At 49.3% G+C, this 14,202-nt stretch overlaps 1 protein-coding gene and 1 pseudogene across 2 annotated transcripts; both read left to right on the forward strand.

Annotated features, from left to right (window-relative positions):
- Positions 1–240: 240 nt before the first annotated feature.
- LOC148411069 (uncharacterized) lies at positions 241–7,006 on the forward strand. The gene is made up of 4 exons (XM_088437867.1): positions 241–1,233; positions 2,188–2,718; positions 3,060–3,289; positions 3,605–7,006. The coding sequence occupies exons 1-4, from the start codon at positions 855–857 to the stop codon at positions 3,794–3,796; spliced, it is 1,332 nt and encodes a 443-aa protein (XP_088293993.1). The 5' UTR covers positions 241–854; the 3' UTR covers positions 3,797–7,006.
- A 925-nt stretch (positions 7,007–7,931) lies between these two features.
- Positions 7,932–13,654, forward strand: LOC148411070 (uncharacterized; annotated as a pseudogene). Its single transcript, XR_015868255.1, has 3 exons — positions 7,932–8,118; positions 9,392–9,993; positions 10,604–13,654. The product of XR_015868255.1 is annotated as an uncharacterized LOC148411070 (transcript).
- Positions 13,655–14,202: the final 548 nt, after the last annotated feature.

Below are 14,202 nucleotides of genomic sequence, written 5' to 3' on the forward strand. Positions count from 1 at the left end.
GAAAGAAAAACATGAAAAGACAAAAATTAAAGAGAAAAACAATTGCGTTCATTGTTAGACTTGTTAAAATTTGCGGGGTTACATTTCTGGTATTTTACTATAGATTCTATAGTATATGTTCTATAGTGTGGAACATCTGAAGTAACTATGAACTTTAAACAAAGGTAAATTAAATGATAATCGTAATGATCTTTTTGGTCTTCCAGTGCAGTATTATGTTTTGTTTCGCAAAATGTAGCCTTAAAATCAGCAGTCACACTTTCACGATAGGTTTTACAAAGTCGTACAAAACAAAGAGAACGCGTGTCAATAAAGTTTTGTGTATAAAAAAGAAAAGGCTGGCGTATGACGCCGAAACAGCGTCGTTCCCAAGCTACCGTAAAGTAGGTACAAAACGAGCAGAGTTTTTTGGGGGGGCGTGTTTGTGTATTGCGCATTTTTGGAATGAGGAATGGGCTGGCGAGAGAGGCTGCAGGGTTAGCCAAACTGGACGTTAGCTTATAGCGTTCGTCCGACTCAAATGCGCGTGGCAACCTCTCGAATTGTGCTCCCGAGCCTCTCCGCCACCAGGAGGACTTGCTTCTCCTGCTACGGTAGGAGCGCACCGCTAGCTACATCAAAATGGCGTCCACACATGTGGGCGTGAAAGGGCACTGCGCCTCCATTTCTGTTATTACGGTAGCTCCGGAGGGTGAGCCGAAGAGGCGGGAGCATCTCGGCAGAGGACGCCGATCACCAAGAGCTTCCAGGCGGCCGCAGCACAAAGCGAGCCGGCCCCTCCGCACGCGACCCTCCCTCACTTCGGCTAGGCGGCGGCGACGGCAGCGGCTTCCCCCTCGACATGAGTCGCTAGCATGAACGGAGCCGTGTACATTCCGTTCTTCCAGGGCCAGCTCGAGTCCGTCCTGGAGCAGGTGGTCCAGCTGGCAGTCCACGAGATCAGCTCGACGGTGGGCTCCAGCCTCAACGCGCTGCTCCTCGAGGCCGCCGTCCAGGAGCAGGAGAACCGCCGGCTCCGGCTCCGCCTGCAAGCGTGGGAGAGCCGCCGCGGGCATGACGAGGGGGGCGCCGAGAAGCAGCGGGAGGGCCGGGCGGCGGCGGAGGACGGCGACGACGGCCCGGACGGGGGCCGGACGAAAGCCGGGCGGCCGCCCGGGCGGCCGTCCGAGCCCCGCGCGGCCGCCGGCGGACCCACCGACAGCCGCCGCCTGGAGCAGAGGAGCCGAGTCGTCGGTAAGCTAGCGGGGGGCCGTTACACAACAACAAGACGAGCCAGACGGCGTGTTACGTAATCCGACGTATACGCGTCACGGGGCGCACGGTTATTGGCAGGCGGACCATTTGCGATTAGAAAAAACAATGGTGACGAGCATGTCCAAAGATGGCGAAGGATCACGTGTTCAGTGTGCGAGCTGGGGGTGTGGTGGGAACGTGGCAGGGGGCGGGGCACGCCTAGTCGTGTCAACACAGCACGGGTCAAAGGTCAGAAGTCAACTTGTTGGGGGCGTCTCAAAAGCAACTCATCAAAGGTCAAGTGTCAAAGCCCTTTTTTATTTATTTGGCAGCTTCCTTGTTGAAAGCACACGTTTGCTGGTGTGCGCGCTTTGCGCTAACAACGTGGCTGCCGCTGAACTAAAAGTCATTGTTGACAAACGAAACGTAACTTTAAATCCTTTTGAAAAACATAAACGGAATCCTTTTCACATTTAATAAACTGCCCTGCTTAATGTACCCTCAAACATGGAAAATTAATGCTATGATGGGGGCAGCCATTTTGAAAGCATGTGATCAGAGTATGTATTTTGATTGGCTCCCCGACTTTCTGCCTGGTGCTGATAATGGAGCCGCAGAGACTTGCTTCGTGATACCGGTCACTGAGTGACATCATGTTACTTGCCATCTCCAGGAAATGACATCATCAAGGAGCGATTGTCTCATTTTCCGGTAAAACATTCTGACCTCCTCTTGAAGAGCAGGAGAGTAGCTTGTGTATCTCAGCAGGAATTTGTTTTTACCTGAATTTATTTGTTAGAGAAGATCTTAGGGTAGACCACTATTTTGAGAAATATTGTCATCATTTCTAGTTGGGGAAAAAAGTTTGGAATATTTCTGGACTGAAAAAACTGGATTAACTTTTGCGAGAAAACCTTCACGTGCATCGTTGTTTTTCGCGTTGCGGTCCCTCAGAGCAGCTGAAGTGCGCCATGGAGCGCGTCCTGCACTCTGCGCTGTGCCAGCTGAAGAAGATGGTGGAAGCGTCCTTCGACGACCTCCTGCTGGAGATCACGCAGAAGGAGAGCGAGAGACAGACGCTTCAGTCCCGCTTGGACCGTCGGCGGGCCGCCTCGCGCCGAGAGGCCCGAGACGAATCTGGGTCGCCCGACGACTCCGGGGAAGCCCCGGAAGACGCCCGTCGGGAGCCCGCCGTGGTCGAGGAGGCGGGCGGCGCGGCGCGTGGGACGGAGGACGAGACGGACGCGGTGGCGTTCGGGCACGAGTGGTGCGGAGACATGTGGAAGCCCAAAGGGTCGGCGGGAGGAAGCCAGGCGGGCGGGCCGGGCTCAAGCGAGGACCCTGCGCCGCCGGCTCCTGTTATGGCGCTGACCCTCGAGGCGCCCCCGCTTCAGGATCCCCGCTGGACACCTCTGGAAGACATGGACGTCCTCTCTTCCGACCAGGACCCTGCGCCCCCGCCTGAGCCGCCGCTGAGCCCCTCGGGTGAGTCCTAAGGTTGCTAGATACATGGTGGGGGGGGGGGGGGTCGTGTCATCAGTAAGCTTTTTTTATGCAGCAACTCCAGAAGATAAGTAGAGCTAACTATAAAACAACTTACCGACAAGTTCCTTCTTGTTACAATTGATTTGCTCTTAATTTGGAACAAATACGATACAAAAGGCATTATGACCTTGTCAAAATTGATATTCACCCTGAAGCGCTTTCACATACCCCCATTCGGGAAGCTCCTGGTCTAACACAACCTTGATCCAGCTTACTTGACTATGTGACACGAGGACGCCATTTTGTTTCTGGGCTCACTACGGGTTGCTCCTCCCGAACAGGAGGAAATTGGGGCGTTCGCTCTTCAGCCTCCATGTTGCAGCGCCTACTGACCACGTCGCAGCTCCCGGACGATCCCGCGAGCGCCGCCCACAAGAAACCCGAGGAGGCCAAGGTGGCGCCCGCGGGTGAGGACGCCAAGCAGCAACTGCAGGAAGCAGAAGAGGACGAGGACGGGCTGGAGGAAGAAGACGAAGAAGAAGAAGAAGAGGAGGAGGAAAAAGGGAGGAAGGTACTGTTGCTGTGACAAGTTAAAAGATTATTTCCATTTTCAATCATAAATGAAACAATGAAAAAGTCAAAAAAAACAAATGCCAGGTTTTTTTTCATAAATTCCTTGCTCGTATATCCAAAATAATACAATAGTTTAGTGGAATAGTTGTTTCGTGGTCCAATTAAGTCGCTCTTAATTTGAAAAGAGGATGTGTTCTGGCATTAAGCCAGATTGGCGGATACCTGCAGAAATGTTGTTGAAATCTCTCACACCCCCAAAGTACCTCCATTTGCAAATCCCCGACCCTTTGGTCCTTCCTGTGTGTGCGCGCAGAAGAAGCGGCGCAAGGTTTGGTCCGAGTGCGAGGACTGCGGCCGCAGGTTCAGTCGCGTGTTGCAGCTCAAGGCTCATCGGCAGACTCACGCCGCCGCCGGCACCTCGCCGTTTCACTGCTCCGTCTGCGGCAAGAATTTCTCCTCGGCCGGCCGCCTCCGTGGCCACCTGCAAGCCAAGCACCAGTCGTGAGGCCCCCTCCCCCCCCCCACACTCAATGGTACACACACGCACGCTTAACGCCGCTTCTTCGTGATAAATGTGAAACGTGCCAAAAGCAAGACATCGTCTTCATAACGAGGATGACTTGAATCGGCCGAACCGTGTTTACCCCCCCGCAATAGGCTGAACTTTCGCAATATATAGAAACTCCGCTAGTTTTTACTTTTTGGGCTTTCCCCCTCACACACACTTGAAGCACATTAAGACACTGGGGCAAGATGATTTGAGATATGGCCGTTTTGAGTTATGAGATTGGGCAAGGAAAGAATTCAACTTATATTTTATGTAGGCATGGGCTGACCTTAGATTCTGGTAACAGTGAGCAAAAATATGGTGGTATCATGGAATTCAATTTGGCTATAAAATGAGCCTTTTTAAAGTATTTGGTTCAATTAAGTTTTTTTTTTTTTTTTTAAATTGGAAACATCTATTATTTCTAAACAATACCTATCATTGCACCATTTTTTTTTAAAGGCAAAGCACATTAACTCTTTTATTGCCATCCCTTTAAAAATGGAGTTTTATCATCTATTGCTGTCAATGGCAGTGGATGAGCTGACAGAGCAGTGTCTCTTTCATCTCGCACTTACCCTTCGCTTCATGCCAAATGGGCAACTTCAAAGAGGCGGCTCCTTTACTTCAATCTGCAAGCGAGCAGCCTAGTACATCGAGCGTTGCTTGGAAGTCCCTTTTAAAAAAAACGAGGCGTAGAGATCATTACCGGCGACGGCCACTAGTATTAGCCGACGGTCGGCCCATGCCCAATCTCCAAACCTTCGTTCGAATGATGAACGCTTGACAACTGTATTGAAAAAGAGACAAACTGTAAAAGGATGAAAAATGGGAAGTTTCACCGTCCAAGAAGTCAACGGTTGATAGCTTCGCAAGAACACACGGCGTTCTTCAAAAGCCACACCAGATCATTTCCCGCGTGTTTTCTGTTTCCCGCCGTGTTAGGAAGTGACGTTTCTCCGTCACGTGACCGCGCCAGGGTTGAGCAAAGATAGAAGCGGACAATTTTAATGAAGACAATCTTTTCGGGAAATCTCCCAACGGTCGCCGAGGAGCTCGGCTCACTGACGGACGGTTTTTGGGACATTCCGGGCGTTGGCTCGTCTCTCAGGATTGTTGTCATGTTTTTCCTCATGTTTGACTTGTGGACATTTCCTGCGTGCTGGCGTTCCACCTCTCTCATCCACATACCTCATTTGACCGTAACGTCTTTGATTGCTTTCCACACACACACCTACCTTTCGTTACCTCAGCCGACCGGTCGCCGCTCGTTTTGTTTGCGCGGAGGCGCGTTTTGAGGCATTTCTCCGGCGCGAGAAGCACTGACTAGAACAAACTTGCGATGGCCGGTCTTCAATGTGAATTGTTTTGTTTTTTTTTTTTTTTTGATTACAGTTTGCGTTTCCTGAACCTCAAGAAACCTTTTTATAGTGTTTTAAAACTATAGGCAAGGAGGCTTGGCGTACTTCCCACTGACAGAAAAGGGATTCATCTCAATTGAAGGCCCCATCCACATGGAAACGTTGGACATCTTTTTTTTTCTTCCCCCTCATTCGTTTTGAAATAGTTTCCTGTAATCAAAAAAATCGTTTGAAAAATGTCGTCACAAATGCTGCAGTTTGTATGCCAGGCCTGAGGTGGCGCTATAACCCTGTAAGAAGTGAAATGTCTGTTTTTGATCAAATCAAAGCATTTTTCTCTCATGAATCGTCTTTTAACGCTACTTTAAATTACTGTAAAGTGTACGGGATTGAATGAATGGACCCCGCAAAGACGTATAAATTTGTCTTTGGCATTGAACAGGTTTTAAAAAATGGTTAGTTGATGAATGACGTTTCCATGTATGTGGGGCCTTGACAAAACCTTGATGTTTGGCGTTGCAGAGTCAAATATATCCCAAAAGGTGTTTTTTGTTTTGTTTTGTTGTTTCAATTTCCCTTATTTCTTTACCATTTAAAACCGTTAATTAAAAGGGAAGCCATCAGAATCTGTCGCTTCAGATGACAGATGACAGTTATGGAGTTCAGTTATGATTACCGCGTCTGGACGTACGTGGCTTGAACGAGAAGCAGTGTTTTCTTCATCCGGAAACTTTGAAAATAGATTACGTTGGTCAATTCATCAAAAACGTGTTGGCTTGCTTGTTTACCGTTTTGCTACCAGCGCGACAAGCGCAACACCCTGCTCTGGTTCCCTTTTTTTTAATATATACGTATATTTAATATAAGTACTTTTTTTTTTTTTTACCTAAATCCTGTCAAACTGTACTCAATTTACACCTAGATTGGCCATTTTTTTAAATTATAAACAACACTAGCTTTTCTGATGAAAAAAAACAGCTACCATGATAAAAAAATACAATGAAAAATAAAATCGTTGGTTCGTTTTAGCGATCCGTGCCTCAAGGGGGGGGGACAGTGTGTCAAAAGCGTTTGCTCGGATCATCTGCGGAATTTAGCAAAACTAGCTAAACTGCTAGCTCTGTAGCGCACCATTCATTTCCGAGCAAAGTGTCATTAAGCCTTCAAGGACCACATCGGGATTTCAGTCCCATTCTATTCATCAATTGATCTTATCTGTACGTGCGACGTCACGGTGAAAAGATCAAGACCGTCCAGTCGGACGTCACGTGCTGTCTCTGTCCCATTTTCTCGGTCTGGATGTATTCAAGCTTTCAATATAGCACCATCATTGATATTTATATGATGTTGTCAAATTGTACATTTTGACAGTGGGCGTGGTCTGAAAAACAAACACACATTGGGACTGGATCTTAATGGATGTCTTGTGGGTTTTTTTTTCCAATCTTTCTGTATTTTAAAACAGTGGACTGTTTATCGCCACGTTTTATATATCATTTTTTGCCAATTTTAAATCGGAACATCTTTTCACTCCATGTTTGACGCCCAACAAAACGTGTTTGCTTTTGTTGACTTGAAGCAATTGTGTTGACGCTAAAGGGAAGAAGAAGCGATGCGCTTCCTGTACACGTGCGCGCGCACAAACGGGATCAACGGTGTGTACGTTTTGTAACGTTGCTCAACTGTTTTGTCATTGGATGCAATACTTTTGATACACTTTTTGTATTTGAACGCTCATCATTGATGTGAACTTTTCAATGTTTTAGTGTTGGATCGAGAACAACAATCAATAAATGTTGACAAACAAGCTGCTCTCCATCATGCTATTGAAGCTAAGCTAAGGAAGTGAGCAGCGAGCAAGTTTTTGCAACGTGAAGTGTAATTGCACTAAAATAAGGATTTGCATCTTTTTTTTCAGGCACTTGGTGCGCTCGGTTATTTTTTTCAACATGTAACCTGTGTAAACATTCTAAAGAGTAGTTTACAGTTTTTGAAAGTTCATTTATATTGTAGAATACAATTTTAGGTTTCCAGTGCAACTTATAGATGACAGTGAAATATTTTCTCTTTCCTGGGAGGGGGCTTTGGAAAAAATAGCCGAGAAGCACTAAATTCATTGAAGAAAAGAATACTACAGACAAATCAGTTATTAAAGCTCAAAAAAAATACTCATCCATGTAATCTAAATTGACAGTGTAAAACCCTGATTGAAATACCCCCAGTTCATGTTTGTGGTTATTAATAGTTCACTGAAATCATTCATAAAATGAAAAAAGGAAAAATACCTAAGAAATATGAAGAGCTGCTTAAATATTTAGACATATATCATTGTCAAGATGGCACAGTTGTCCTATTCAAATGTTTTCACAAGTTATTTTTTCAATCCATTTTGAACCAGTGGGGTGAACAAGTAAACAAAAGGGAACATATACAACAAAATACCAATGTGTGCTCTAAAAACTGTGTTTTGGGTGTGTTTTTTTTTTTCTTTTTGCGTGCACGTGATAAGCTATGATGCCAATCAGGTAAGAAATTAAAAAAAATGAAATAACACAGAAAGGCAATAAAATCGACCATTCAAATAAAACGAAAACTCAAAATATTTTTTCAAAAACTAATGAATGAATGTCTACAGCTCAAATGCAAAGTAAGTCCCGCGATAAAGTTATCTTTATAAAGGCGTACCGATCCGGTGTTGAAAGTGGCGGTTACCATGGTTACCCGCCTCGCCGGACGGAGGCCAGGCGGAAAGGAGGAGAGAAGGAGGAGGAGAGAGGAGAAAGGAGGCGGAGGAGGGAGGGAGGAATTCGCCACCGTCGGAGGGGAGGAGAGGCCGAGGTGGACGTGGCGGGTCCGCCGCAGTTGGCCACAAGTCGCGGGCAGCGGAGCCGAAGCAGCCATGACGCGGAGCGGCCGCAGGTAAGCAGCCGCCGAAACCAGCAGGCCGCCCGCCACTAGGCCCCCTTCGCCGGCCGGCCGGCCGGCCGGCAGCCGGGCGCCGCCGGTAGGCAGGCCTCCTCCTCCTCCGCATCCATTTCGCCGCCGCCGTCATCTGACGCGCTTCGGCTGCAGCTGTCAGCCGCCCCCCGCTGCGCCCACTCGGCGTGTTTAATGCGACGCGACGACAAGAGAGGGGAATCGGGGGCGCAGGCGGGGGGGCCTTCCTCGGTCTCTCATTCCCGCTCTCGCTCACTTTCTCCACCGTGCTAGCTTAGCTTAGCTTAGTTTAGCATCCGCCGCCAAACAAGATGGCCACTAGCTAGCCGTGTCGCTAGCTCGCTAGCCTTGGCGCTTTCCGCTCTTTGTGCCCAACCAAGTACACTCTTTGCGTCCCGTCTGTTTTCCGGCCACGAACCAAAAGTCGCACAAGCGTGCCATGATATAGTGTCCCGAACAGCGTGACGCGATACGAGTTAGAGCGGATCCGCAATGTTCTGCTGCCCCCCCGTACGTAGGCCGCATTCCTGCACTCGCTCGGCGGATTCGCGTGGCGGCGACAACCCGCGACGAAGCTCAAATGACACTTGAGGATCGTATGCAAACCATGCTAAAGTTGGTTTTCCTTGAACCTCCAGAGTGACCGAAAGAGACGGAGTGGATTTCTTTCGTTTGAATGGGGTTACTTCTATTCGCAGGTAACGAGTCAACTCCCATTAAAATAGAAAAAAATCACACATATTATTCATCAAGCGGCAGGGGGCGCTCTCAGTCTGAGATGAACAATAACCAGTTGAAGTTCAATGTCGGTAAAATTAGCCTTGCTAACGAACATGCTAACCCATGTACAGTGTTAGCAAAGCCTGACAAAATGCTAATCGACATACAGTTGATTTTTCCACACGTTCCGTATGTTTACAATGAAACTGATTTTAAATAGCTTTTCATTTGATCGTTTCGGGCAAGATTTAACTTGCGTAAATCAAACATTCAAAATTGTGTTTGTTGATTTCATTACGACAATTAAAATAGATTAATCATAATTACCTGAATTGACCGAAATTGAGAATTTTATTTTTTGGCCATATTGCTCAGCTGCGTCGGAGTAATAGCATTTCAAACCATATCAAATCAAATGAGAACGTTTCAAATCAAAGTCGAATCAAATGCAGCCAAAAGAATCGGCACCTGAACCAATCGCTGAGTATTTTAGCAACCGGCCAACTTTTTGTTTGTTTGTTTGTTTTCGTCGCAGGCCGCTACCGGTACGGCGCAGGTGCTGACGTCAGGTCCCGTCCCATTCGCCGTCGACCGGGCCCCTCCCGTCTGCCGCGGTCCCGGCTCCTCCCCTGGCGAGCGGCGTCCGGAGCGGAGGTCTCGGGGGCGGGGCGCGCATCCGTAGCTCCGCCCCTCACCATGACGGACCTGGAGGCCGAGTGCCTGAGCCTGAGCCTGGCCTCGGAGGGCGGCTCCCCTCCCGCAACCCTGGAGCCGGGCGGCCCGACCTCGCTGGGCCTCCTCTCCTCGGACGGGCCCACGCCCACGCTCAGCTCCCTGGCGGCGGAGGTGGCCGAGCCGCTGGTCATGCTGCCGTGCGTCAAGAGCGAGCCCGAGGACCTGGAGGATCTGGAGCGGCTGGAGCCCATCCGCACCGTGGACCTGTCCGAGATCCAGCCGCTGTCCACCGCCGAGCTGGGCCACGAGCAGATCAAAATGGAAATCAGCGGCCTGGACTACATCAAGGCCGAGCATCACCGGAGCGACCTGGACCACCACCTGGATCCCTTCCGTCACACCGACGACATGGACTACAAGTCGCACTACGAGACCAGCTGCGTCTTTGACTACATCTCCCAGGTACCCGTCCGCGCTCCCGACGATTTTGCGCCGACGTCTCCGCATGGACCCGAAATCGGGTCGGCGCCGCTGACCGTGTAGGCGTGTCCCGACACAACATTTTCACTTCCAATACTATACCGATATTGCGGCTTTGTGTACCGTAATTCCCCAAATATAAGAGGGTCTTTTCACAAAAATCAAGGCCCATCAATTTTTAGATCGGTCGTATTCTTACGAGAATGACCTTAATGGGACGAGCTAGAGGGCGGACGTCAGTTGGCTGCCTCGCGAGAAGGATATACAACTGCTTTGAGCTCATTCAACGTTACGTTGGCGCTGTGTTCACTGACCGCTCAGAATGCGGGAAATCTGACACACGCTTAATCCGCAACAAATATGATCGGAAATGAACAATTTCTCATTAATTATGAGTTCGACGGTACGGATCTTTCTAACCAGGAAGTAAAATGGCTCGTTTGCACGCCCCTGTATATACCCGTACAGGGTTAAAATTAAAAAAAAAAAAAAAAACGGGCCACGTGGTGCCCGGCCCACTCCCGGCGCGCACAGCAAAGCGCGGCTTTCCGCTTCCCGGCCCGTTTGACGAACCCGGGCCCGTTTGCGGCAGGTGAGCGACACCCTGGACTACATCAAGTCGGACCACCACGCGGACCTGCAGTGTTTCTACGCGGCGGAACCGGGCGAGTCGGACCCGGCCGCGGGGCCGCAGCCGCCGGCCAACGCGCTGGAGTCCATCCACATGGCGGAGCTGCGCAGCGAGCTCAACAAGCTGCGACCCGACTCGCTGCTGCTGCTGGACGGGATGAGCAAGCCCGAAGTGGACTTCCCCTACCAGGCGGCGGCGGCGGGCGAGCCGGGCAAAGCCTCGTCGGCGGGCAAAAGCCCGACGGTGAGGAAGCCGCGCAACATGCAGGGCGAGAAGCCCTTCTCCTGCACGCAGTGCGGCAAAAACTTCAGCACGCTGGGCAACCTGAAGACGCACCAGCGCATCCACACGGGCGAGCGGCCGTACACGTGCGCCCAGTGCGGCAAGAGCTTCGGCCAGGCCGGGAACCTCAAACGCCACCAGCTCATCCACACGGGCCAGAAGCCCTACGTGTGCGCCCACTGCCCCAAAGGCTTCACCAAGGCGGACGACCTGCGCGCCCACCAGCGCCTGCACACGGGCGAGCGCCCCTTCGCCTGCCAGCACTGCGCCAAGACCTTCGGCCAGGCCAAGGAGCTCAAGGCGCACCGGCTCAGCCACGCCGGCGAGCGCCCCTTCGCCTGCCAGCACTGCGCCAAGACCTTCGGCAAGGAGGCCGCCTACCGCAACCACCTCCTGGTGCACGAGGTGGCCGCCGGCGCCGGCGCCGCCGCCGCCCCCCCCGCTCAGATCCTTCACCTGCTCGCACTGCGGCAAGACTTTCAGCAACGGCGCCGTGCTCAAGACCCACGAGAAGATCCACTCGGGCGAGCGGCCCTTCGGCTGCGCGCAGTGCGGCAAGTGCTTCGGCCGCTTGGGGCATCTCAAGGCGCACCAGCACGTGCACACGGGCGAGCGCCCGCACGCCTGCGCCCGCTGCGGCAAGACCTTCAGCCAGTCGGGACACCTCAAGGCGCACCAGCAGATCCACAAGCGGGAGCGCGCCGACGGACACTAGACAAGCACTGCCAGCCTTTTTTTTGTGTTTTTCGTTACGCTTAGCCACCTCTTTGTTACCTTCTGCCGCCTCCCCATCGGCCTCGTTTTCGTGCGTGTGGAAGAAGTGTATGGGGAAAGCCCTTTGAGCCTTTACTCATTCCCAATGTTGGACGTGCGCACGTGCACGCCCAAGGCAAATCCGCTTCGTTTGCGCCGCCCGGCGCCGCTGAATCGATAGATGACCGCATTCCGTTACGAAAAATGGGGACTTTGTCCAAATTCTCACTTTAAAGGGCCTGCAACATGATATTTTATTCTTTCCGCTGTGTGATATGTGCGTAGAAATTACATTTGGCACGCTCGCCATTTCATTTCTCATTAATTATGAGTTTGATGGTACGGATCTTTCTCACCAGGAAGTAAAATGGCTCGTTTATCTTTCCGCTCTATGTTGGCGGGCCGCGTAACGTGCATCCGTCCTCCTGACTCCCGAGGCTCGCGGCTGATGGAGACGACTCCAACAGTGTAAAGAACAGGGCCAAAAACGGGCCTTTTACTGACACTATAATGCAAAACAACGTCAATACACGGCTCGCACCAGCACGCTTTTCTTCTATCGAATCGGAACCCGTGGGAACCCAGTATTCGTAGCAATACTGTACTTCCACCCTCGGGTGAATTATTTACTACTGACGTTGATTTTTGTGTGCTCCGAAACACACATCTTGGCCACCTCAGCATTTTTTTTTTAATTTATTTATTGTTTTACAGTAAAACGTAGCTAATAAATGAAACGTTACTGTTTACTTGGCTGACTCGGTGCAAAAGCTCCTTCTCAGCACCGGAACCAAAAGGAAACTCAAAGACGTGGATAAGGTCGGCGTGTATTTTCTCTCGCACCGGCGGTGCGGGGAGTTGTGAATTGCGCCTGTCGTCATGAGCGCCGTTTTCATCCGCGCGGGCGGGACCGGTGTGAGAGTGCAGAATAAACAAGGAATACTTAGAAATGCATCCGTGAAGGAAAATAATACTTGGTTAATACACGGTTAAACGCCAAAAAGTCGACTTTTCATGTTATGGCCCCTTTAAAGTAAGAATTTTGACTTTAACGGCAGAATTCTAACTTTGAAGTGAGAATCCTCATTGGGCCTTAACTGCCAAACGTGAGAATTCTCATTTTAAAGTTAGCACTTGAGAATAAAGTTTGAATCCCTCTTAATTTTCTTCATAATATCAAATATTTCTTCGTCTCTAATATATATTAAGATCCTCATTCTGGTCCTCTTGATATTGGGTACGGTCCTGTTCCACAACTCCAGGACATCACATGACGCAGAAGAATCTTGTTGCCGATTGGCTGTCGAGACGCAGCGTCAAAGAATTTTCTCGCTCTAGTTGAAAAATGTCAACATGAGCGACTCTGCAAAAAAGTAAATTCTCAAAAGGCTTTCTTTCCACAGGTGTCACCAAGCAACTGACCAATCGTGTGACTCGCTCGGTGCTAGCAAACATTAGCTTGCGGTCACACTTTGTTACATGTTAGTATGTGTACTTTTCTATATTTATACACATCTATATATATATATATATAAATATATATATAAATATCTACACACATTTCTTATATATCAACCTGTACATGCAGTGGAGCGCTTGCCTGGAAAGAATGTTGGTCGGGAAATTTCAATTTTCGACCGAAAACTTGTTTACACTGATGACATCGTCGCGATGACGTCATGCCAACTTTTTCTAACGTTCCTTGGCTTTTTACGTTACATTCCGTGTGTACGGGAGTGAGACAGCACCCCCTGCTGGCTGATTGAAGCTATCCTTTTGTGTCAAGAGGCAAAGAACTTTGTAATTTTTTTTCTATTTAGCCCGACAAATGATTACAGGTTAATCATCTCTTTGTCTCCAACATTGATATGTTTTTATCTTCATACGACACACGCGTTTTGTACCAGTCTTTTACGATTACATGCCATTTCTTGTACTGCCAATCAAACTATAAAAAGTTCTCTTTTTGTCTTTGCACCAGTTGTCTCATCACTGACTTGGAGTGGCTCTCCAATTCTTACTGTCAACTTCAGCTGTCACTCATTCTCAGAAGCTCCACCCACATCAATATATGGCCCCGCCCCTCCCATGGCCTTTCTCTGACGTTCCGAGTCCTTGCGAATGCATCTTTGCCAGCAGGGGCCGCTCTTCCTTGAGCTGCGTTTCCGGTTGCATGTAAAGTAAACGGTTTGTTTAAGCTAGTATGGTTATTTATATTGGCTATAATATGTAAGCATTCACACAGCTGGAGAAGAAATTACAGAGTCCGAATTCGAACTCGTTAATTTCAAATCCCAAACCTTTTCTCTGCCATTTACCTATACAAAAAAACGTAGTTGACAGCACTATTCTCGTAAGATTTCCCTTGACGTCCTTTCACGTCAATGGCAATCAGGCTTCAACCAATCAATCAAATTTTATTTGTAGACTTCCTGTGTGGTGTTTGCATATTCTCCCCGCACTCACGTTTGATTTTTCCCGAAGAACAAATTCTACTTTTTTTTGTGGTTGTTTTAAAATACAAT

The sequence above is a fragment of the Hippichthys cyanospilos genome, chromosome 16 (assembly GCF_059441005.1).
Source record: "Hippichthys cyanospilos isolate Australia breed blue-spotted pipefish chromosome 16, RoL_Hcya_1.0, whole genome shotgun sequence".
Taxonomy (NCBI): Eukaryota; Metazoa; Chordata; class Actinopteri; order Syngnathiformes; family Syngnathidae; genus Hippichthys; species Hippichthys cyanospilos.

What these genes read in the sequence shown, in the direction of transcription:
- LOC148411069 (XM_088437867.1), top strand. Translation starts at nt 855, where the DNA reads ATGAACGGAGCCGTGTACATTCCGTTCTTCCAGGGCCAGCTCGAGTCC. An exon ending in GCAGAGGAGCCGAGTCGTCG is followed by an intron (nt 1,234 to 2,187) that starts GTAAGCTAGCGG and finishes GCGGTCCCTCAG; the next exon opens with AGCAGCTGAAGTGCGCCATG. An exon ending in GCCGCCGCTGAGCCCCTCGG is followed by an intron (nt 2,719 to 3,059) that starts GTGAGTCCTAAG and finishes CCTCCCGAACAG; the next exon opens with GAGGAAATTGGGGCGTTCGC.